At 53.8% G+C, this 24,513-nt stretch overlaps 1 protein-coding gene across 3 annotated transcripts in view; it reads left to right on the forward strand.

Annotated features, from left to right (window-relative positions):
- The window catches only part of ZBTB40 (zinc finger and BTB domain containing 40), an 80,496-nt gene extending 59,353 nt beyond the window's left edge, over window positions 1-21,143 (forward strand). For all 3 annotated transcript variants that reach the window (XM_045476061.1, XM_045476060.1, XM_045476062.1), the window contains 12 exons: window positions 11-147; window positions 558-759; window positions 1,114-1,247; window positions 2,883-3,051; window positions 3,366-3,833; window positions 4,593-4,799; window positions 8,847-9,011; window positions 11,559-11,773; window positions 12,942-13,104; window positions 13,797-13,883; window positions 15,069-15,286; window positions 17,097-21,143. In XM_045476061.1, coding sequence (XP_045332017.1) covers window positions 11-147; window positions 558-759; window positions 1,114-1,247; window positions 2,883-3,051; window positions 3,366-3,833; window positions 4,593-4,799; window positions 8,847-9,011; window positions 11,559-11,773; window positions 12,942-13,104; window positions 13,797-13,883; window positions 15,069-15,286; window positions 17,097-17,291 — 2,360 coding nt within the window. In that variant the 3' untranslated portion in view covers window positions 17,292-21,143. The remainder of the gene's footprint in view (window positions 1-10; window positions 148-557; window positions 760-1,113; window positions 1,248-2,882; window positions 3,052-3,365; window positions 3,834-4,592; window positions 4,800-8,846; window positions 9,012-11,558; window positions 11,774-12,941; window positions 13,105-13,796; window positions 13,884-15,068; window positions 15,287-17,096) is intronic.
- Window positions 21,144-24,513: the final 3,370 nt, after the last annotated feature.

Below are 24,513 nucleotides of genomic sequence, written 5' to 3' on the forward strand. Positions count from 1 at the left end.
ATCCCTGCAGTCCAAGCAAGCCCTGATGATTATGGGACTGAGCTGTTGAGACGGTATCACGAAAACCTTTTGGAGATTTTCACAGACAACCAGACATTACTAAAAACGATCCCACACATGAAGGGTTTAGCCCCTGGAGAGAGAGAGGTAAGAGAAAAAGAAGGGGGGAGGGAGGGAGGGTGGGTAAAATGAGAGAAGGAAAAAAGATGAACATATATGCGTACTTTAAAAATATATTTATATTACATAAATATACACACAGCCATATTGAGAAATGCTAAGGAGTCAGTAGAGGAGAAAGAAAACAAGATGATTTAATTTCTAGGGCACAGCGATAAGTTGGAAGTTGTAACTTCTGCAGTAATAAGAAAGGCATTCAGAAGGAAGTGTGAAGAACTTGGTCTTGTATAAAAGTCTCTCAGGTTGGGAGGTGAAGAATGTTGAAAAACCCCTCCCCAGAAATAGGTCCACTGTAACCCAGGACCCCGACTGGCAGCTTTGCCACTTGTCTGGTGGCTAGAAAGTCCCTCACTGTATTTTTGTGCCACATTTTGAAGGTCATGGAGAAGCTTGTGAAACAGGACTCTGGCTCGGGTGGTTTCAGTTCTCTGATGTCAGCAGTTCTAGAAAAGCAGACTGTCTCTGCAACAGCCATTTGGCAACTGCTGCTGGTGGCTCAGGAGACAAAGACCTGCCCGTTGAACCTGCTCATGGAGGAAATACGAAGGGAGCCTGGTGCCGATGCTTTCTTCCGGGCAGGTAGGCTACCTGATCTCTGTCCTAGCTTTGCCCCTGGTAGAGATTATCGTCAGCCTTGCCAGAAACTAGAAAGAGCTCTCTATGGTCATCCTCCACATCCCCACCATTGGAAGTAAGGACTGGAAATTTTGTTCAAGGACACGGGGGGTTGTGAGCCTTTGAAAATATGCAGAAATCTAAGCTGATATTAATTCTACTGTAATTGCAGTGATGTTTGCCATTTTCCCCACTCCCAGCCCCAGGAAGAAGATCAGTGAAGTGTATTCTCACTATGAAGAGTGGAGCTGAGAAGGAGTGAAGGGAAAATGGTGTTCATAGTTCCAGTCATGAGTTTTTAATCCTCCTTTCTTTCAGCGACCAACCCAGAAAGTGCGGCCTTAGAAGCCATGCTAAGGCATCGCAGACTGATCCTAGAGGCCATCCAACAAGGGACTGGACTCAAGTGCTTTACCGCAGAGGAGGAGCAGCTGGCAGAGGCTGTGAAGGAGGTGCGAGGGGCCGGGGGGGTGGGGGGTGGGGGAGGAATGACAAACATTTTTCCAGAGAATTCTACCAGGCCTGGGATGCTCTTGTTCCTAAGAGAGACACCAAACTCCGCAGAGTGCCTGTTGCCTGCTGAGCCAACCCTTCGCGGCACCTCTTTGTTTTTTTATTCTCCCAACTCTGTGTGGCAGGTGATGTCATCCACATTTTATAGATAAGGGAACCCGGGCTCCAAAGGGTTCCGTAGCATGTCTGGGATGCTCTGGCTGGTCAGAGTTGAAGCCAGGATTTGAACCCAGGCTCATGTGACTCAAACCTAGCTGTATTTCATTTGTCTAAACTTAGGTAAACTCAAAGGGAACCATGAGACTATTCCCCAACACGTTCTAAGACGCAACTGCTTTCAAAGGGAGGAGAGTAAAATTGGTCTTATTACATACTCTGTTCTGGCGTCTAGGAAGAGCCAAGATAAACATAGATAGAACAAAGCTTTTGCCCATATGGGGTAGCAAATAGCGCCAGCTCATTTTCTGTAAGGCTTCTCGGTGTGGCCCGCATCCCAGAAAAACCAGGTGGGGACTGGGGGGGATTCATGGCTGTCCAGCCCAGGATCGTGTGCTTCTCCAGGGGGGAAGAATTCTAAAGGGACTGAAATTCAACTACAGATTCACCTGTAGTGCTTTTTAATCCAAGTAGGCGTGGATGGTGTGCAGAAGGGCTGGTTTCTAGCTCTGTCCACACAGGTGGCAGCCCCACCTTGGCCTGACTCTCAGATGTGACGAAGGTGGTGCGTATTTCTTCGGGGCTTCAGAGGAAAGACGTACCACTAGGCTCTCTCCAACTCGCCTCGTGCTTCAGGAATGGGGCTCCTGCAGTTGATGAGTTTGAGCCTCGCTAATGAGTCTCAGGCCTGCCTCCAGGGACATCAGGTTTATTTAGATAGGCTTGAAAAGAGCAGAAATAAAATGTCTTCCCGAACGAAAATTCCATTTGGCCATCTGTGGATGGTTTTAGCTTTATTTTCTTAGTGTACTGACTCTTTCTGCTGATAGCTGTAACATTCTGAAAGAGGATGGCTTTGAAATCATATTCTTGGCCTCTTTAAAGCCCCTATTTGAACCTTCTTTAAAAAGCTGAGTTTTTTCATGAAAGAAAATGTTTAAAAGGGTACATCTAAGTGTCTAAAAATGTGAGGCCACTGATCATGCAGAATCACTTCCAGACGTTGAGACAATTATATATTATGAAAAATGATCTTGATCTTCAAGACAGAACCACCAGCTACCAAATCCTACAGCTTTCCAAGCTTTTAATATTAAGATCTAGAAAAGTTCTTTTGGAGACTCCTGGTTTCTGAGAAGATATTTCTCATAGAAAATGCTTAATGCTTCCTTGCTTGTGCCTTCTTTGTATTTGCACATTTGTCTTGACATCTGTCTCTTTTTTTTTTTTTTTTTTTAATTTTGCCAATTTCCCTGTTCTTGGGGAAAAGAGGGTTCTCCACATTTATCACAAGAAATGTAAACTTGTTACAGAGACAGCAGTGCCTTCCTGAAATCAGCTTTTTTCCCTTAAGTTGAAAACCATGGAGAAAACTGCTGATACTAACCACAAACCTTTGTCTCCTGGTATTCATTTAGATTCTGAGCATTTCCCCTGAGACAGCCAGCCCTGAAGCTTCCCTGAAAGCAGTGCTGAGCAGAGCCATGGAAAAATCTGTCGCGGCCGTTGAAATATGTTCCCTCCTGTGCAGTGTCCACAGATCTTTCCCAGGCCTGCAGCCTGTCATGCATGAGTTGGCATACACTGGTAAGGAACAGAGTGGGGTGGGGGTCCTGTCAGGCCCGCGGGTGGTTTCCCTATTAGAAGAGGCAGTAGTTTGCACAAGAGTTCATCCATTGCTGCCTTACTCCTTCTGTATGCTCTCGGTACCTGGAGGAGTCCTAGGCTACGTGTGAAGCAATGCTCTTTACGTGTATCGGCGAGTCAGGATGACAAGGGTATCACTTGAGAGTCTGAGGAGGGTCTCAAGTAGTCTCCAGTGTATCCTAAGAAGAAAAGTTGGGAAGCAAAGTAGAAACACAGGAGAATTTCCAGAGCCATGTGATTTCTCTTACATGCAGGCTTCCTTACTCAGGAAGGTGGAGAGAAGGAAAGGTGGAAAGTGAGCAGTAAATTTCCCGGCGCAGCCAACGATAGAACAGATGAGAAGGTAGCCGAGCCAGCGGAGGAAGGCTGCCGGTCTGGGAAGCAGAGCAGTCAAGGAGAGACCAGCTCCCTGCCAGAGCCACAAGCGAAAAACACGTCTGCCTCCCCCGACCCTGCCAAGAAGAGCTTCGTCTGTAAGGCCTGTGACAAAAGCTTCCATTTCTACTGCCGTCTGAAGGTGCACATGAAGCGCTGCCGGGTGGCCAAGAGCAAACAGGTGCAGTGTAAGGAGTGCAGTGAGACCAAGGAGTCTAAGAAGGAGCTGGAAAAACATCAGCTGGAGGCCCACGGTGGCGGAGGAGAGCCCGATGCCCCGAAGAAGAAGAAGAAGAGGCTTCCAGTGACATGTGACCTTTGTGGGAGAGAATTTGCCCATGCCTCAGGTACTTTGAGGCGGGCGAGGTAACTTAAGAGGGTGATAATTCTGGACATCACAGTGTGGATTCCAGGCCTTGTGTCTCGTATGCAGTGAGGGCCGTGGACCGGCCTGGGGAACGGAGCGGGTTCCTACAGACGCAGGGTCATGTTTTGAGAAGAGCCTGAGCTTTGGCGTCAGCTCTCTTAACTTCCCCACCTGTTAAGTAGGCGCCCTGATAGCACCCGTTTTTTTGAATTGTTGTCAAGGTTTAAGATAATACGGTTACACACCTGACGTGCAGTGCCTGCGACAGAGTTAGGACTTCGTGAACTGTGGCCATTATTATTCAGAATAACAGCCAGCTATTTAACACTCGACTCTTAGGTTTCCATGCTGTTACTTGTTTCTCAATAATAAGTAAGTCACAGAAACCGTGGCGTGTATAGCCAAAATTGTTTACCCTTGTCCCAGATGTCGGGAAACCTAATGAAACGTAAAGTGAGTTTTTGTTCCTCTGTGGCAGGTCCTATTTAAGAGAAAGAGGGGATGGGAAAGATAAACCCAGAACACCTCGTGCCTGAACCAAACGGGTGGGACCGAGGTGACCTCTGGAGTGCTGGGCGGTGGGTGGGTGAGCAGCATGGCTGTGTGAGGTCGGAGGGAGCGTGGCCTGCTGTCCTGTGGTTCGTGCTGGGCTTCCTCTCGGGGCCCGGTCTCAGACAGTGCTCTCGTGTCCTCCTGCTGGCTTCATCACGCTGCTTACTGGTGTCCCTCTGGTCCCCAGGCATGCAGTACCACAAACTGACAGAGCACTTTGATGAGAAGCCTTTCTCCTGTGAAGAGTGTGGGGCAAAGTTTGCGGCCAATTCTACCCTGAAGAACCACCTTCGCCTTCACACTGGGGACCGCCCGTTCATGTGCAAGCACTGCCTCATGACCTTTACCCAGGCCTCTGCCCTGGCCTACCACACCAAGAAGAAGCACTCGGAAGGCAAGGCGTGGAGAATTTCTTCATTTGCCCCGCCAACTTTAACTGTATGAATTGCCTAAAAACCCGTGGATCTAGGCATGATAAGGATCTCAGGTAGCTTACAAACAGCGACCGTGCAGCCTGTGGGCACACGGATGACCAGGAGTACATAGGTGCACAGGTGTGCAAATGCTCCGGTGAGAGTTTGTGAAGAGAGGCTGGCTCACCTGGGCTGGTGACTTCATAGTTGGAATCTCCGTAAAGCCAGGGGTTCCTTGGGCTTCGAGGTGGAATTCAAGCGTGAGAAGAACCTTGGTTTAGCACCTGCTGTGGCGCTCGCAGCGGCAGGGGCTGAGTGATGAAGCTGGACGTCCTGTGCTCACAGAGCGGACGGTCTAGGGTGTGTCTGGGAAAGAGACAGGTGCCGTTGGAACAGGGAGTAACACCAGGGAGATGGAGGAATGAGGGAGGGGTTTCTAGTCCAGTCAGAGGGGAGGTGTGTTGTCAGAGAAGGCTTCTCGGGAGAATCTCTGCATCGTTCGGCACATTTCTGTGGAAGTGACGGTCCCACCGTCCTCTCACCCGGACTGCGGGAATAGCCACCCAACTGGCGTCCTGGCTCTCCCCTTCTCCCTGGACTGTGTTCTCAGTCCACAGCCCCAGGGATCCTTTCAAAACTAAACCATAGGGGCGCCTGGGTGGCGCAGTCGGTTAAGCGTCCGACTTCAGCCAGGTCACGATCTCGCAGTCCGTGAGTTCGAGCCCCGCGTCGGGCTCTGGGCTGATGGCTCAGAGCCTGGAGCCTGTTTCCGATTCTGTGTCTCCCTCTCTCTCTGCCCCTCCCCCGTTCATGCTCTGTCTCTCTCTGTCCCAAAAATAAATAAACATTGAAAAAAAAAACAAAAAAACAAAAAACTAAACCATATCCTCCCCCTTCTCTGCTCAAAACCTGTGTGCGAAGCCTGTTTGCCTCGCTTGGTGGAAAATCTGAAGGCCTTACGATAGCCTGCCAGGCTCCGTGTGACCAGGTCCCCTGGGACCTCTCCCCTGCCCACACCCTGTTCTCTCCGCTATACCTGCCGTGGGCCCTGCATTCTTGTCCTGCCCGCTGCTTGGAATGCTTTTCATCCCTCCCCACCTCCTTCGGCTCTTTATTCACACTTCTTCCCGTGAGTCCTTTCCTGACCGCCCCGTGTGAAATCTCAGCCCCAGCCCCCGTTCCCCTGCGTGGCTTGTCTCCACAGTACTTGTCACCGGCTATCTTATCTGCTTCATTAATTTACTGTGTTTCTAGTGAGTCTCCTCCTGTCAGAATGCCAGCTCCCTGAGGGTAGGGCTGTTAGTCTTTCCCCCCACCACTGCGTATTCTTGGAACTTAGAATAGTACTTAGCAAGAGTAGATAGACACTCAGTAAACACTTACTGACTGAATGACTTTCCTGAGCACGATTCCAGGTAGCAGGGGCAGAGTCACTATACACAGCCTGCTCTCGTGGAGTTTACATCCCACTGGGTAAGAGAGACCATGAACAAAGGTGTAATATACAGTCAGATAGTAGTACTTGCCCTGACGAGAAGTAAAGCAGGGCGAGCGGCAGGAGGGCGGCAGGGCTGGGGTGGGGCGCCCTCTGTGTCGTCAGAGAAGGCCTCGATGAAATGAGGTTTGTGTGGAAACCCGAGTGAAGTGAGAGCCGGAACCGGTGGCAGATCTAGAAAAGCCTCACAGGCGCAGAACCCCCTCTCCAAGTGGGGATGAGCCTTGCCTGTTTGAGAGACCACAGGAAACTAGAAGGGGCCAAAGCAGCGTAAACGAGACAAGAGGGTGAGAGGTAAGGCCGGAGAGGTTGCCAGAGGCCAGGTCTCGTAAGGGTCTTGTTTTGTTTTCTAAGTTGTTGTTTTTTTTTTAAGTTTATTTGTCTATTCTGAGAGAGAGAGAGAGAGAGAGAGAGAGCACGCGTGTGCACACACAGGAGTAGGGGAGGGGCAAGAGAGAGGGAAAATGGAGACACCCCCCCCCCCCGCCCCGGGCAGGCTCTGCACTGTCTACATAGAGCCTGATGTGGGGCTCGAACTCACGAACCGCAAGATCACGACCTGAGCTAAAACCAAGGGTCGGACGCTTAACCAACTGAGCCACCCAGGTGCCTGTAAGGGTCTTGTAAGTCAAGGTCGGGACTGGTTGTTATGCAGAAAGTGCTAGTTTCTATTGCTGCTGTAACAAATTACCACACACAGTGGCTTAAAACAATGCAAACGTATTATCTTGCCACTTTAGAGGTAAGGGGGCCAAAAGAAGTTTTAACGAGCGTAGAGTCAAAATTTGGCAGGTGTGTTCCTTCTGGAGGCTTGGGGCAGAACTCGTTCCTTGTTTTCCCAGCTTCTAGAGGTTGTCTGCCTTCCCCGGCTCGTGGCCGTGGCGCTGCAACCTCTGTGTCCCTCATCCCGCCTCCTCCTCTGACCCTTGCTCCCTCTTCCAAGGACCCTGGTGATTATGTTGGGCCTGCTGGTATAATCCAGGATAATCCTGTCATCTGAAGATCTTTAACTTAATCATATCTGCAAAGCCCCCTTTGTCATGTGAGGGGACACATCCCCAAGTTTCAGGGGCTAGGATGCGGACGTCCTTGAGGGCCATGATTCTACAGCAGGAAGCCATAGGACAGTTGTGAGCAGAAGATCCCTAGGATGTGATTTAGGGGTTTTGGAGTTAATTCTGGCGACTCCAGCCTGTCAGCTGTAATAGGGCAAGAGTGTGCCCAGGGAGGCAAGGTGGGCCAGTCATCTGGTGTGGAGGTGATGAGGCGCTCAGCTGGAGCTGTGCTAGGAGCGGTTGTAAAACGTTCATGTTTGAGAATGCGTTGTTGACACAGAAGTACAGGACCCACGCTGGGCTGGGTGCCGATGTGAGGGGGGAGTTTAGGGCGGCCTGGAGTTTCTGGCTTGAGCAACTGAGTACTAGATGGTGCTGCCATTCACTGTGGTGAGGAACCTGGAGTGCGTGGGGGTGGGCGGTGCTGGGGTTGCTGGGGTTGCTGGGGACAGGGAATTGGGAGCTGTGTCTGCAGTATCGGTTAGACCTCCAGGCGGAGAAGGAGGGTGATGGGCGGTTGGATGTGCAGGTCCGCAGTTCTGGGTAAAGCTGGGAGCCGGAGACAAAAACGTGGGCGTCGTCAGGGTACAGGTGGCATCTGAGCTCCGAGATAAGGTTCTCTACAAAGTGTGAATAAGGAAGGCCAAGGGCTGAGTCCTGGGCTTCTTAATTCCACTCTTGATTGAAGAAACCCTTTTTTCCCTAACGAATCTTATTTCAAAGCCCAACACGTGAACAATGAAAATGGCATTGATTGCTCTCGTTGAAGCAGGCCCTAGGGCTTGGGGGACCTGGACCCTTGCCTCACTGATTTCTCCACTTCTCTGTTGGCCCATAATGGACATTGGAGGCACAGCTGGTCGAGTGGCTTACAGATGCCGGCATCCGAGCCTTGCTCTGTACCTGTATTTTCTAACAGTCTTTGGCAGTCTGGTCATTGTATTCTCATAATGTGCATGAGGAAATAGAGAAGCCAAATGATTTATAATAACTTTATAGCAAGTCAGCAGGAGAAGGCTTCCATTCTCTGAGTCCCCGTCTATCACCTTTACGTGAAGTCACAATTCTGCACTGTGGCTGTGGCAAGGGATCCAGACCCTGGGCATGAGGATGTATCTGGGCATGAGAATGTACCTGGGCATGAGAATTTCTGGGCATGAGGATGTATCTCTTTCCTGGGAGTGGAATGAGCTCTTCCATACTTGGGGTGGCCTGGTTAGCAGATGGGTAGTCTGTGTGATGAGAACTCTGTCCTCATTCCTCAGGGGAGAGAGACCACACTGTGCCATCCGCTGTGTGTGTGTGCCGCTGATAGAGGGGCTCAGACCTCTCACCCGGTGTGTTGCAAATTGCTTGTGGTTTAATGTCCTCTTCCCAGATCATATTCCCCACCACGTGCCTTGCAGTGTGATCTTGTTTTAGGAATGCCGTAAATGTTTGGTGCTGTTTCTAATGGGTAAACTCGTGTATGCTTCCAGGGAAAATGTATGCCTGCCAGTATTGTGATGCTGTGTTCGCCCAGTCCATTGAGCTGTCCCGCCACGTGAGGACCCACACCGGGGACAAGCCATATGTCTGCAGGGACTGTGGCAAGGGCTTCCGGCAAGCCAATGGCCTGTCCATCCACCTGCACACCTTCCACAGTACGTACCGAGATTGTGGAGTGGATGTCAGGCTCTGGCTCTGAGAGGGCTCGTAGCAATCATGACAGAAAGTGACACTCCACCAGAGCCAGCCCCGTTTGCTGCCTTCCCCTCCCCGATTCTCCTGCAAAACCGAGTCCCTTGTTCCTATTCCAAGAAAAATCCCATTTTAACGTGTCATCATGTAACGTTCAGGCTGTTTCCTTGTCTCCTTTTTAGCCCACCTGGTACTGCTTGGCTGACAAAGGCAAATTATGCTTGAAGGAGATCCTTGATAACAGGCTGCAGAGCACCAGAATATTCCCATTAGTCCACCGAGCTTCTCTTTCCACGCCCCCTCCCACCCCCACTCATCTCATAGCCCTACCCGCCTTCCCCATAGGAGCGGCCGGACGCTGTCTGAGCTCATGCACACCGTTGTACGTGGTCCCTGCTCACGCCGCCCTGAAAGCCTTCTGCCCCACGTTCTCTCTCCAGGGCTCCCCTGGCCACTTGGTCAGTGGGGTCTGCCCGCATTTTTGTCCCCTTCTACTGGCACTGATACAAAGATGTGCTACTGTTCGACACACACATAGGAAGGTAAAGAAAACTCCGTCCTCATTCCGGCCTCGGGAGATGGCCAGTGTGGTGTGTGGCTGGCCACGTTGCGTCTTCTCCAGCAGCAGGCGTGTGATCAACACCGTGTCCCCGGGAGTTAGGAGGAGCTTGGGCTCTGAAATCACACGGGCCTGGACTTGAATCTTGACCCTGCCGTTTTCTTCCTTGAGACCTTAAGCAGATTTCTTTACCTTTCTAAGCCTCCCATACCCCTTCTGTACATGAGAGAAAGTGATGCCACCACCTTGGATCGCTGTGAGAGTTAGTGAGGTATCCCGTGTAAAGCGTGACACAGAAATGCTCACTAAATGCCAGATGTTGTTACTGGATGAAAGCAGCCCTCCTAGATGCCATTTGTCACCGTCAAAGCCGGTCTCTCTAGCACGTCATGCACCCTGCATACCCTTCTCCCTTCTCCTCTCCCCTCCCCACCTCTGTTTCCCTTCTCCCCTCTCCTCTCCCCGCCTCTGTTTCCCACACACCAGTTTCTAGCTGTCGGCAAACACAGGGCTTCACAAACATGTACTTAATGTCGACCCATGCAAATCTGTTATCTGCCAGCTGGCAAAGGACATTGTTGGGGCTCCTCTGTGCCCAGCCCGGGGCTGGACACTGTGGACGACGCAGGAGGTATACACAGGGCTGCCCCCTTCCCCCAAGGTGTTCCTGGGTCCCCACATCCAGCTCGTGAGGCTCCCAGATGAGTGAGATCTGGCTTGGATCTAGTGCCATCATTTTATGTCCTTTCAGCCTTTTTGAATGCCATGCTCCTCTGGTCTCCTTTTCCTGGTAGCATTACCGGGGAGAGGGGTGAGGGCGGGACCGGTCAATTGTCAAGACGCAGAGGACCCCAAAGACTTCTGGGTCTTAGGAAGCGTCCCCGGTGGCAGGCCAGCATCCAGGCCCCTCTCCTGAACTGTTCCTTACCTGTGTCACAGGCCCGCATCATGGCTTGCGGAGAACCGCTTCAGAGCGCCCTGACAGCAGCGTAAACTGAGATTTCAAGAGCTCATGTCCACAGGGAAACTAGTTGATGACACCGAGTGCGGCCGCGCGTCCAGATTCTTGAATTAATCTGACTCGGTGCACGTGTAGGATTGGCTCGTGGGCAAAGGATGAAAATATTCTGCTTTCTGTTGCTTTCAGAAAAAATAAACTGAAGTTTCCTGCCAAAGGGACAGCACACGTTTCGGGCATCGGTGCTGGCTCTTGTTTGTGAGGCCTCACTGCAGGGTTGGCATGTCCAGTTAAGCAGGTGGCTCGGAGCACGGCCACGGGAATGAGAGCTGGGACTGTCACCCAGTTCAGCCATTCCCACTCATGTCACTGCGCAGGCAGTCTGTTAGCCTTGCTTTTCCTAATCTCTAAAATAGGATGATAATAGATCCCACTCGTAGGATTATTGGAAGGATAAAGGGAGTTAATATGTGTAAGGCACTTAAAACATGCCTGTCGCATGGCACTCATTAAACATTGAAAATGTTTTTTTTCTTGAGTCTAAGGCGAGGAGCGAGGAAGCCTTCTTCCTGTCAGTCATGTGCTGACAATAAAGGAGATAGCATGCTCCGGGGAGTTTGCTGGAAATCTCTGTAGAAAACGAGAAAACTCAGAAATGCCCACCGCGAGCAGGGAAAGAGCAAGGGCACTACTCTGTGCAAAGTAGTTACGCGGAATTTAACTTGGAGGGTGTAACGTGAGGAATCGGGATGAACCGCTTGATGCCGCAGAGGTGGTTAGTACAGAGGCCTCGGGGGAGTCCCTCCTCCCGGGACGAAGGTAGGGGGCAGTCAGGTGACCACCGCGCTCGCAGCTGGTCCTCAGAGTCTGCGGCCGTGCCCGACGTCTGAACGGAGTCTGGCACCTGGAGCTGCACACGGCCCGCGTCTCACTGACTGCTGCCTGTCGTATCTTTTCCCCTCCGTCTCTTCTCACGATGGCCCGTGGCACCAGACATAGAAGATCCCTACGACTGCAAGAAATGCCGGATGAGCTTCCCCACCCTGCAGGACCATCGCAAGCACATCCACGAGGTCCACTCCAAGGAGTACCACCCCTGCCCCACGTGCGGGAAGATCTTCAGCGCCCCTTCCATGCTGGAGCGGCACATGGTGACCCACGTCGGGGGGAAGCCCTTCAGCTGCGGGATCTGCAACAAGGCCTACCAGGTGACCTCAGGCTCTGCCAGGAGCGCCTCCCCCTGTCCCCAGGCTGCCCTCCCTCCAATCTGCTGGGAGCCCTGGAGACGCTGGTGTGGCCGCTTCCCGTGAAGGATGCAGCTTGTAATTACTCAGACTCTCTAGGGTGATCTGGTCAGAGTAACGCTGTTGGGAGCTTTAATTGCCGAGAATTCCTACACCTCTTCTCTCAGGTCTCAGCCTTGTCACGAGCTGAATGCTGCTTTTCCCTGCGGACATTCACACTCTGTGGAACCCATTGACCCTGGGTGTCAAGGGATGTGAGAGTGACGATGGCTGCATAACACTGCCTGGAACTCCCTTATCTAGCACAATTACTGGCTGGTGGTGGTTGTGTAACTCCCAGGGAAGGGGGTCTGCTTTTTCACCTTCGAATTTGGTATATGATTGAAGGGAAACCCCATATGGAACTGAAAAGAAACCACATACGAGAAACTCGACTCTAAAACTACAGAGAAAACAGTGGTTCTTGTGACAACTGTAAGATTTGGGTATACGGAGAGAAGCACAGCAGCTAATTTCAGCTCAACAGAAATGGAGCGCTAACTTTGTGCCGAGCTGGTGCTGTGACGTCAGGGTTACAGAGCCGAGTAAGGCCGGGGCTTGGCCTCTAGGAAAGCGGAACTGTAGGCACAGTGTCTCGGGGCTGTCCTGGAGCCCAGAAAGGAGTAGCAGTTGCTTATGGAGCAGGGACGACAAATGCTCCTGCTCCAGGAGGGTCTCTGCTGCTTCCCTGGGCCTCTGGGAGGCAGTGGGATACAGCCCACACACTCCAGGTGGAAGGCCAGGGTTTGAATCCTGGGCCTGCTCTGTACTAAATCATATGACGTTGGGCAAATCATTTAGCCCCTCTGTGCCTCAGCTTCCACCTCGCTAGAAAGGTTCTGGCCCCTCTCTCATAGGCTTGTTGTGAGGGGTGAGAAGTTTCTGAAGGGCCAGGCTGAGCCCTGCCCCATAGTAGCCTCTTGGCAAATACACGGGTGCCTTGTTCCCCAGCCTTTCCTCTCACGTGGGCTCTCCGTGTGACAGGTAAGAGTGTGGGTCTAGACCCATAAGCTCATTTGTCTCACGAGGGCCTGGTGAACTCTGCAGCTTGTTGGAACGTTCCAAGACTTAACGTGTGCCGTATTCCTTGCAGCAATTGTCTGGTTTGTGGTACCACAACCGGACCCACCACCCTGATGTGTTTGCCGCTCAGAATCATCGATCTTCCAAATTCTCATCGCTCCAGTGCGGCTCCTGTGACAAGACCTTTTCCAACACCGTTGAACACAAGAAGCACATCAAAGCAGAGCATGCAGGTGAAGTTCGGGTGCCTGTAGACGGGGTGGGAGCTGACGGGTAGAGTGGCTAGATGACAGCATCCTGAGCTCTGTCCACAACCCCAACTTCCGGTGGTGTGGTGTCGCAACTGCCTTCGTTCTGTCCCAGCACACCACCGCACTGGCCCGTCGGTAACGGTAAGCAGCAGCTTGAGTGGCGGTGGTTCTCAAACCCAGAGGCCTGGAGCACCGTAAGCTCCTACGGGCCCCTGAGCGACAGTGGTTCATCATGGTACCCGGGAAGTGGCGGATGGGCTTGGGTGGACTCCTGACTCCGGCACTGATCGGCTGCACGACCTCGGCCGGTGACCGCTCTCTTCTGAGCCAGATTCCTTCTCTTCAGAAAGTTCTTAATACCTACCTCGCAGGTCAGTCTGCGGGGTAATCACTGCGGGCTTGAAGCATCTCCTGTGTGCGAGGCGCACGCTGAGCTCTGGTGGGTGCCTTCTCCTTCCCCTCTCACGGCAGCCCTACTTTCCTCCGGGCGGCCCGTTCTGATCTGGTGCTCTTTACACTAGACCGCACTAACAGGTCGTAGGCACGAGGTTCCCGGCCCCGGGGGACGCTGGCTAAGTGTTCGCCGTCACCGCCACCCCCAGCCCTGTCCCTCCAGCCCGAGAGGGCCGTCCTCTTGTTCATTCCCAGCACCTCTTTCCTTGTGTGCCCCGCAGATACGAAGTTCCACGAGTGTGACCAGTGTAAGGAGCTCTTCCCCACACCGGCTTTGCTGCAGGTTCATATCAAGTGCCAGCATTCAGGTCAGTGCCCCTTCCACGATGTTCCTGGGCCCCGCCGCCCCGGGGATGCTCTTCTCCACCGTCCACGGCTGTGCGGTGTGCGGCCCAGGACCCTTAATCAACGTGTGCCTCAGTTTCCTCATCTATTAAACGGGGACAATCGTAGTGCCTCCTTCCTCACGGCGTAACTGCAAACTGAATGTGTTCGTACCCAGCGAACACGGGAGGTGCGACCCCGGTGAGCATCCCTCCAGCGCCACTGTGATTATCGTAGTCAGGGCTATGTCTCATCAAACCTGAAATGCTAGTTTTTAATGAGCCATTAAGAAAGAAACACTGCTGCCAATTAAACTATACTTAGTTGTCACTTAGAATTTGCAGGCCATTCTCAGTGCCGTTTGGGACTTAATGTGACGTAGGCTGTACGCACTCCTGTGTGTGCACATCGGGAGGAAGGTAGACAGAAATCACGGTGAGCAGCCGCTTCTCAGAGTAGCTCTCAGTTTGACCGCCAGGGCGTGTGTTGTCGTGCGTGATGTCTACTCCGCATCAGCAGCACTGGGGACGGACACACGCAGGCCGTCGGTGTTGGTCCCCTGAGCGTTAGGGAAAACTAGCCCCCTTTGTCCTGCTCTGGGGAGGTAGCTGAGCGCCCACCGCTTACCGCGTCCCTCCTCAGCCATTTGGTTCCTGTGAGCTAGCAACGTGCGCTGCTCCCGTCTCGGGGGTTTCCTTCAAAGCCCTGGACGCACACTCCGCAGGGCTTGGTGCCGCCACCTTAGACGTCCGTCCCCGTGCAGCCATTGGTAATTGTACATCGCCCGCCGCCTGGCCCGCAGCAGTCGTGAGATGCCGTTGGCTCTGTGTCAGGGATGTTAAAATGTGCCTCTGGGACCTGATGAAGTGTAGTATCAGCAGCACCCTTACCTGCAGTTAAGTGAAGAATGGGCTTCAGCAGAGGCACTTGGAGCCTGAATCTGGTGCTGTGCTGCTGTGCCTCTCACCTGCGTGGGGCCCGTTCCTGTATCTTTCACGTTGCGTTCCTTTTCCTAAAGAGGATCCCCCAAAGCTACAAGCTTCAGGCCCCTCAGAACCCACATCTGCATCTGCACCTTGATCCCGGCCGCGCGGCCTCTCCCCTGTCCCTGCTCTTCCTTCTCTCAGTCGTTCCACCCACAGCCCGTCCTTTGTGTCCCCCTCTTCCAGGGTCGCAGCCGTTCAGGTGCTTGTACTGTGCGGCTACTTTCCGCTTCCCGGGAGCACTGCAACACCACGTCACCACGGAGCACTTCAAGCAGTCAGAGAGCACCTTCCCCTGTGAGCTCTGCGGGGAGCTCTTCACCGCACAGGCCCAGCTTGATGGCCACTTGGAATCTGAACACCCAAAGGTGACGGGCTCTGAGACTCCAGCAGCAGCCTCACAGGTGGGGCAGGTGATGCTGGGGCCTTCGGATACGAGGGTGCTAACACGGGGCTCCTAAGGCTTCTCTAGAGGCAGCTGTGTCACGCCACCCGGCCTTTCTCTCGGGCTCCCAGAGGGTCCCATGAGTAATTATATTCACGACCAAGAGGGCCTTGTAGAAGAGTCTCTCTGGACCTCTTAACCAAACAAAACAGAAAATTCTGGTCTCCTGGTGAACACATGCAGATGGCCCCTGGGTAGAGGGATCCTGGAACGAGAATTTCCAAAAGCACAACAAGCTTGGTTTCTCCTCATTCACACGCTCCCCATCTTCTGCACAACACCCTGGGGTACGGCAGGAGCTGCGGGAGGCCTCAGAGGAGAGGGAGTGAGCTCTCTGTCGGGACCCCTGCCGTTGAAGCCTGAGACCAACCACCTTCAGGGCCAGAGACACCTTCGAAACACATTGGGTGTGTCAAGGCTATTCACCTTTCCCGGGGGGAAGCTCGCCTCTTCTGATGTTTCAAAACTAAGCTTGCTCCAGCCCCTGTCTGTGTCCCTGGTCCTCTTCCTGCCCTTCCTGTCTTCTCCAGCGAGGGTGGGTAGAGGAGGGAAGGAAACCCAGTTCTGTCGATCGTCTGTGGGTGGACTGGAACGGAAGCGTTAACTGCTTGAACGTCCTGCTGTCCAGCCCCACAGATGAGTCCTTTGTGAGCCGTGTTCTTACGGGCCTTTGTGCGAGCAGAGAGCAAGGCAGGTGGGCAGGCTCCAGGGAAATCCCTGCTGCTGTGTCACCCAGGATGGCTCTGCTTTGATCTTTTTTATATATTAGGATTCTTGGTAAGTTATGATGTCTTATGAAGAGGGGGAAGAAAAAGGTTTCTGATGCTAAAGAATAAGGAGAAACAGTTTGAAAACTGCTATCCCGGGTGATTTTTTATTAGACCTCAGAATTAGTCCCCTCACCCCCACAGCACAGACAGGTGACTGAGCTTGGCCTCCCCCCCCACTCTGCCCCCTCAGGTCTAGCGCTCTGCTCCTCACTCCGGGCTGATTCTCAAGGGCCAGGGCGGCTGTGCCCACTACGGACTCTCTGGTTTCAGAGTATCAGGGGGCACCAAGCTGTCCCGAGCTCCACAGGCCACGAGCATCAGCGTGGAGGTCCGGGCGGGAAATGGGTGTTTCGAAACAGACTGGCTCTCCCTGGGATGGGAAGGCTGTCTGGAACAGGTGACCCGGATTTGGAAGAAGTCCGTGTGGCCTTGGAGGGGGGCTGCCAGCCTGGGGAGCCACACGAGGGAGCTGACGGAAGTCACATTTCCTCCACTCGCCCCTGCTCCCAAGTTCTGTAGCCACACAGCCTCCAAGGAAGGCTCTTTGCCTGACTGAGGGCCAGAGACCCCGCCTTTGGCAAGCCAAGGCTTCCGATAAGTCTTTCTGTTTCCGTGGTCAAGCCTGAGACCGGCCACCTTCAGTAGCATTCCTTTTAGTGGCGCTCCCCTCTGCAGCGTGATCCTCGAGACAGGAAAACCCAGTGTAAGAAACTGAGCCCGTCTTCACCGGTGGGTAATCATAGAGTCCGGGCACCCTGAGATGGCGTACTGAGCTAAATTATAGCAATTTAGCACACGGAGTTATTTAAATTGTTTGCCTGCCTTCTCTTTTGCATCGCTGCTGTGTTAGACTTGCCTCTTCCCATTAGGCACATGTAATTGCTCTCCTCAGGTGAAAACATAAATATCATCATTACAGCATGAGACGAAAACCACGTAAATTCTGGGGAGCCCACTGTGGACACTGCCCAGAGCGGTCTCGCGGCCTTTCCCTTTCAGGTGATCCAAACCCCAGAGCCAGCGGCCCCGACGGAGCAGGTGATCACCTTGGAGGAGACCCAGCTTGCTGGGTCACAGGTGTTTGTGACCTTGCCGGATTCACAGACATCTCAGACCAGCTCTGAGCTTGTGGCGGTGACCGTGGAGGATTTGCTAGATGGTACCGTGACCCTCATCTGTGGCGAGGCCAAGTGAGCGGCTGCCCATCCAGGGGAGGGTCCTGCGTTTGCCGCAGAGAGAACGCTCCACAGCTTTGCCCTTTGCCCTCCGCCCCCGGCTGGCCCGAGTAGTGGGCATCTTAGCCTCCACCAAACGGAACACTCTCACTTCGGTCTCATAGAACCAACAGTGTTGGAGTCATCGGCACCGACACCGCTGCCCTTCAGAGGGGACGGGCCTACTGCAGTGGCCTCTGTGATGAGCAGTGGGACGGGAGCTGGTGGCCAGGGCACCAGAGACGGGCTGTGTGCCGGCAGCCTTCCCTGCAGAATGGCAGGTGCCTGTGGGACGGCGGTCACGTATCGGGGGCAGCCTTCCCTGTGCAGAATGGCAGGGGTGTGGGGGACAGCGGCCCACAGATCGGGGCTGCCGGTGCCTTCTGGCCGTCTAGAAATGAGAGCAAAGCACAACAGACCATCCAGAGACCCCCCAGGCTGGTGCACACTGGCCTCTTCCTCACCCTGTCATCCTCCCATCTGCTCCGGAGGCCCAGCCCACTCCCGGTGGATGGGGAGCAGCGTGTTAACGTGGGAAGGCCTCGCTTCCATGCCGAGTCCCACCTCGTCAGGACCGTCAGCCCTTCCCCAGACGAGGCCTTGCCGTGTTTGTGCAGGAAGCGGTCAGTGTGGGGCCGTCTCGCCGCAAAGACAATCCCTGCCTTTCCAGGATGTTTTCCGTGGTGTTCTGTACCTGAAGGCTGGTTCCCGCAGCCTTCCCGCATTCCCCTCACCCCTATTTCCAGTCAGAGCGGGAAATGCCTACGTGGCCCGCAAGCCTGGCTCCCTCACTCTGGAGCTGGTGTTACGGCCAACGAACCAGCGCCGGGCCGGGTGCGGTGGTGCCCGTGGTTGCCCCTGGCTCTTCCTCCGGCCACGCTCCCCCTGCCTTGCGAGGGGCCTGTCGTCCGACTCTCCAGGCTGCCGCTGTTACCACAGGGTCGTGAGCCTTTGGAGTCTGAATTTCACCAAGTTTTTTTTGTGCGGTTCCTAAAATATAATCTGATAATTAATGGTTTGTGGAATCCATTATGAAGTGCAATTAGATGGATGTAGGTTCCCGCCGTTTGGAGGGAACGACTAGCATTTGTCTTCCTTTCCTCGGTGCCAGGAGGTCGCAGTCTGCTAGTGCAGTGTTTACACAGCAGGCAGGGCTCCCAGCCACGGCGAGGGGCTTGACCCCCGCGGAGCTAGTGCCCGGTTGCGTCGGCCCCCCGCAAGCCCACGCCTCCTTGCCGAGCACATTTCGCGTCACCCCGTACAAGCCGGGGCAGGGGGTCAATTTGGGACCCGGTGAGGACCTCACCGCCTCCGCGCCCCGCTGGAAGGGCGGAAGGCGGAGCCTTGCCGCTGACCAGGGCGTTCGCTGCGGCCATCTGGCTGAGTGTGGGCGGTGAGCTCCAGCGCAGGCCTGTGCACACCAGGCAGCTAACTGCTCCTGCCTCCACTCGTGTCCTCGTTTTGATATGCAAGTCACTTGAGCTTGTCGGCTCAGGGATCTTCCCATTGTGGAGTAAATGAAGTTTTCAAAGGCAAGTCCTCAAAAGCCAAAACCTGACCAGAAGATGGTGCTCAAACCCTTAAGACGTGGCCTCCACGTGAAGCCCTCACTGCTCCTGCCACGGCAGTCTCTTCTGAGGGTTTTGCGGTCCTGTGAGCTGTCAGACCGGGAGAGCTCTCGATCTGCAACTGGCAGAGTGGCACCGAATCACCCCTCGGGACCAGACGAAACCCTCCGGAAGAGAATGGAGTGGCCCGTGCCTACAGGGCCACGGGGGCCAGCCCGGCGGATAAGAGTGCCGCTCCTCACGAGCCTCGGCGGTGGCTGGGGATTGCAGCGCCGTCAGAATCCCTTCTAGTCGAAAAACAAATAGAAACGTAATTGCTAAGGGCCTGTAGGGAAAAGTGATTTTTCTTTTTAAAAAAGTCTCCTGATGAAGGAAGGCTGAAGTTTTTAAACCAGGTTCCAGATCTTTTCAAGTACTGAGAAATCCTTTCTCAGGTCTCCGGTGGAGCCCCACATTGTGGCACGGCCACACATTTCCTCCAGAATCGCCAGACCCGCAGCTCACTGGCTGGGACCAAACAGAGGGGTTGGACCTGTGCTAGGTGCGCGACTGCCCCGTGGCCCGTTCGGCAGGAGGCACGGACCCTGTGCCGCTTCTAGTCGACAGTGAGGAAAGGTGCGTCCTGAGTTTAGTCATTGCTCCGAGTGGACCTCTGCAGGGCACTGCGTGGTGGTGATTTTACAGTGTCCCTCCCCAGAGATGCCTAAGTGTGGATTTTAATTGTAGGAAGACTTTTTCTAGCTCTGCTGTTTTTGTTCTTTCCTCCCACTGCTGCCCAAGAGACCTTCTGAATGTCTGCCACAGAGGACATTGTCATTGTGCTCTCCTTGGTCCCCGTCACTTGCTTTCTTATGGCAGAGGTGTCTGCCAGGGGTGCGCCCTGCTGGCCTCCAGGCTGAACCCCGGCGCATTTGCGGTGGAGTGGAGGAGCCCGTGGGCTTCCCGGCTACGTTCAGTAGGACCACAGACTTTCTCTGCTTCCAGAGCTCGTGGAGCAGCCGGTGAGGAGTGGAAAGGCAGTCAGATTCCAAGCTGGAGTCTGCTTCTGTGGGAATAATGGGGATCATTTATGGAACGGGATTTGCCATCCCAGGTAAGTGAGACGACAAATAGGAGATTCAAGAGCAAGGGTTGCCCGAGGAAGATGGGACTGTCCCAAGTACCTGAGCAGCACCTGGGGCCGGCAGGGCAGCAGAGGGGCTGAGGCAAAGAGCCTGTCTCTTCTGTCTCAGAAGCTTTATGTTTAGAAGCCTTTGAGCCCGGCGAGTGCCAGGGTCTCTGCTGTGAATCCTGGGTTCCCTGATGAATCCTGGTGATCCGTCCAGGGCTTCTGTGCGGAAACACCGACCCTCCTCTCCCACCAACCACGGGCGTTGGCCACATGCCCCAGGGAAGAGCTCTGATGGTCAGGTGCTGAGGGACAAAATGAGGTCCAGTCCGACAGGGCAAATGGGTTGGGGGGGTGGGGGGTGGGGGAGGTGGCCTACTCTGCTCATGGTTTTCAATAAATCAGGTGTACTCTCAGAATCGAGAAAGATGAGATGGGCCCTAAGAGTTTCTCACTGCAGGTGTTGTCGCGGTCTCCACAGGCTGATGACATATTAATGAGATGGGAGGGCTGTGCCTTTAAATCTCAATGTGCCTGAGATCTATGAATTGCCTAAGGGATGGAAGAAACTGGTAACCTCGCATAGAACGGTTGTAGGGGACAAGCAGCATTTCTATTAAATCGGGACTGGAAAGCTGGACAGTGACAGAGAAATTGCTGGGATGTTTTAATTATTCCTCCCAAAGAAAGAGCCGCAGCCTCAGCCCTGCTCTGCTTGGTCCAGTGTATCCCAGGGTCCCTTGAGTTGTAGGGAAGAAATGGGATGAACAGTAAGATTTGTGGGTCGAAGAGGGTATCGGAAGCAAGTTGATGATTGTTTTGTTGTCATGGAAAACCTTGGGGCTGGTAGGACTTGGGCCAAAGGCTCAAAGCACAGCCGGAACTCAGAAACTTCCTGCGCATACAGCTATGCCTCTAAGGACGAGGGAAGCCGCCTGTGTTCTGGGGATCACGTTGAGAAAAATTATTTCCTGGGCTAATTCACATTGCGTCCCAACCGTGGAAACGTTCGTCGTTTCTCTTCCCAAGGCCAGCCACACCTCCCGCCACGGTCAGGACAACTAGCCAGCACCTGGTGCTGTGTAAATTAGATTACAAACCATTATTTTCATTTAACTTGCACTATTCTGTATAAATAAAATACGTACTTTGAAAATCTTGTGCTGCCTGAGTTTCAAATGGACTGTGATGTTACAGACCTGTTTCCTCTTTGGTTCTGGCCAGCTGTCAGATGGGTACCGGCTTGATACGCCTGGTGTCCTCGGGGCTCTTGTGCCTTCAGGCCACACGAGCACGGCCTGGCCTGCGGGGGGGGGGGGGGGTGGGGTGGGGCGGACGGATGCTGTCCTGTCACGTGGAGGCTCTTTCCGAAGCCCTCTTCCCAGGGAGCAAGTGTGCTGCAGTGTTTCAGAGATGGGCGTAGGTGCGCCACCTGGGTATGTCCGAGCTGTGCCACTTTCTGACTGTGTGACCTTGGGGGAGACACCCTCTCAGCCTCCCCCCTCCCCACTCCCATCTATAATGGGGGATATTGCCGCACAGAACTGTAGGGAGGTTCCAGGTGTGCCTTTAATGAGCTTAGCGTTGAGATTGTAATTGTTCGCGAAGTCTTTCACGTGGAGGTCAGCCGGTCCCTGCGATGGCTGGCAGTGAGGCGGGTGTCCATTCCTGCACCTTCATGTTTCTCTTCTCCCTCCCTCCCCCTGCCTCCCTCTCTCTCTCTCTCTCTCTCTCTCTCTCTCTGAACCCTCGGGGAACCTTCTAACACCCACCACTTTTCATTTATCTCTTGAATCTCAACTGCCCCAAAGCACAAAGTGCGGAGCGGATGAGTATAAAATAAGCAGAAACCTTTTGTGGTAAATAGCTGAAAATGTCACGTTGCTGGCAGCCAACGAGGAAACCGAGAGGCCGCACACGGGCAGGATGTACCTCATTTCTGCGGGAAGAATCAGCGTGAAAGGCAAGGGGAGGCGCGTTCTATCCAGAGGTCCTCTAAGGTCAGGTCAGCCCTGAGGCTGGGGAAAGGCGGGCGGGCAGGGTGGCTCTGTGCTCACGTCTCCTGGGACAGTCGTGGAGTGGCTCGAATGGATCCCTGTCCAGAGCCCACAGGGCCTTTATGCAGGAGTGCCCCTGCCTAAGCGGTCTTTGGAGAGAGGCTGGAGCCCTCTGTTGTAAGCAATAATCCTTACAGGGTGCTGGGTGGCTCTGGATAATGGTAACATACCCTTGGGCTCCAGCCACGAAGGTGAATGTGTGCAGAGGTGGGAAATGGGCCGAGTGATCCCTTGACAATCCAGTTATCTCCGCCCTGGGCCTGGGGGCTGCTGTAGGAGGCTAAGCAGCACAGTGGGAAGGGCATGGACTAACTAGACGAATGACCTTGGACAAGGCCTTCCTAAACTTCTACCAGCATATAGATGCTTTGGAAATGATGTTTGCAACACGTTTAAAGAGCCTGGGGGGGAGAGGGTAGAGAAGGGCAAGAAGGAGTACGTCCAACACATCCTTAAGGTAGAGGGCCTGGAATAGAGTGCCGGGGTGCCCAAGACCAAGGTAAGACTCCCCTCTCTGGGCCATACCGTGTAATCCCGGGGCCTCTGTCCCAGACCCAAGTGAATGGGGATTAGAGGGGGACAGGACATCCCAAGTGGAGCAGGGACTGTCGGAGCCCCTCAGCAGCACAGCCGAAAAGTCTTGTCGGAGTACAGGTGGGGGCAGCACCCAGTGAGAACCAGGGAGTTGGAACACGGAGTATGTAATGATGTCTGGTCTTCCCACTCTGCCTCTGGAGTGTTCCTGTTCATTGTTTCTCTTACCCTCCACGCTCATGCTCAGGGATGTGTTTGGGTGTAAAGAGAAATGTAGCTTCTGGCTGCCTCTGTGTGAACTTGTCCTAGACCAAAGGGCTTCACCCTTCACTGAGAAATACTCCAGTACCCAAGGCTTCACCTAGAACAGAGGGCCTAGGACATGGGCATAGAAACCAGGTTCGGGGGTGCCTGGCTGGCTTGGTCGGTAGAACACGCAACTCTCGACCTCAGGGTTGTGAGTTCGAGCCCCATGTTGGGTGTAGAGATTACTTAAAAGTAAAACCTTTAAAAACCCACAAGGAGGTTTATTTCTTCTTGTGAACGTTCTTTAGGCTTTATTCTTGTGCCCCGGTGCCATCTTCTGCCCTGTCAGTGCGTGCCCACTAAGACACCTGCGTCTGTTTGCACACTTAGCGCACCAGACGGTGCACTCAAGTGCTTGGTAGATGCTGCTTGTCTGGCTTGCCCTCGTGCCCCTCAGGGAGAAACTCCCTCCCACATCTCCCCCCTGCCAGCGAGGCCGGTCCCCAGGCCACCTGAGGGCTGGTCTATCGGAACATCCTCCTTCCTTTGTCCTCCGAGGAGAGATTAGCAGAAGGCTCAGAGCAGCTAGCCAGGCCCAGAGCTCCCCAGCTGCTCTGATCAAACACCACTCCTGCCACTCTTCTCGCACTGGTTCCCCCAGCGTAGGCCAGAAACAGCTGATCAAACACATCAGGACAAGGTCAGTCCAGGGACCCATAGCCCCCTCCAGGGAAGATTTCATAGACCTGCCGTCAGGAGGGTCTGATAAAAATGGGCAGGGGGTGGGAAGAGGGCCCACGGGGCTGGCGCACGACCGAACAGCTTTTCATTCCTTTTAAGGTCGGAACCTCTGTGCTCGACACAGGGTCCAGACCAAAGCCAGCACTTGCAGAGAGGCCGGGGCTGGAGCTGCCTGTGAGCCCAGGGAGCGGAGGTAAGACAGGGAACAGGGCGGCTGTGCACGCGCACGCCATGGGCTGAGACATGTCAGGCAGGAGCGAGGGTGGGTTTGGGAGTATGGGGTTATCAGGTTGTCACAGGGTGACTTAAGATCCTCCCTCACTAAAACGTGACGCCTTCAAGGGCAAGAACCGTACATCATCGCTTCTGTTAACACACAGAGACGCACACGTGCACACAGTTAACCAGGCACCTCTGGTGCCTGATGGCAAAAGGTCTGTTCTCCCTGGAGTTCTGGGCTCTCTGAGGTCCTGTTGTGGCGTCCGTCCCACGCCAGATGCTGTAGAGGTCGGGTCGTGCTGGGGACCGATAGTCATGTTGCCCAAACAAAGATTATTTATGAGAAACGAGAACCAAAAGCATCCATGCCGGTCCAGACCGAGACCTAAAGTACCTATAAATGCTGTGTTTGTCTCTCTCTCTCTCCCTCTCTCTCTCTCTCTCTTTTCTTTTACATAGGAGTGGTTAATATTTTTTCGAAATATTCTCCTAATAATCCCTGTTAAATGCTTACTGTATGTAAGCGCTTGGGACACAGAGCTTTGTGTAATTTTACTTCCCTGGCGCTGTGACGTCGCTGCTGTTATCCTGTGTTACAGGTGAGGAAACCAACGGCAGAGAAGTCACTTAATGAGTGACAGAGCTGGTGAGCAGGGGTTCAAACACAGGCGCTCTGACTCCAGAGCTTTTTCTTACGTGGACGCTATATCCAAGCATTTCTCGCCTGGG

The sequence above is a fragment of the Leopardus geoffroyi genome, chromosome C1 (genome assembly GCF_018350155.1).
Source record: "Leopardus geoffroyi isolate Oge1 chromosome C1, O.geoffroyi_Oge1_pat1.0, whole genome shotgun sequence".
Taxonomy (NCBI): domain Eukaryota; kingdom Metazoa; phylum Chordata; class Mammalia; order Carnivora; family Felidae; genus Leopardus; species Leopardus geoffroyi.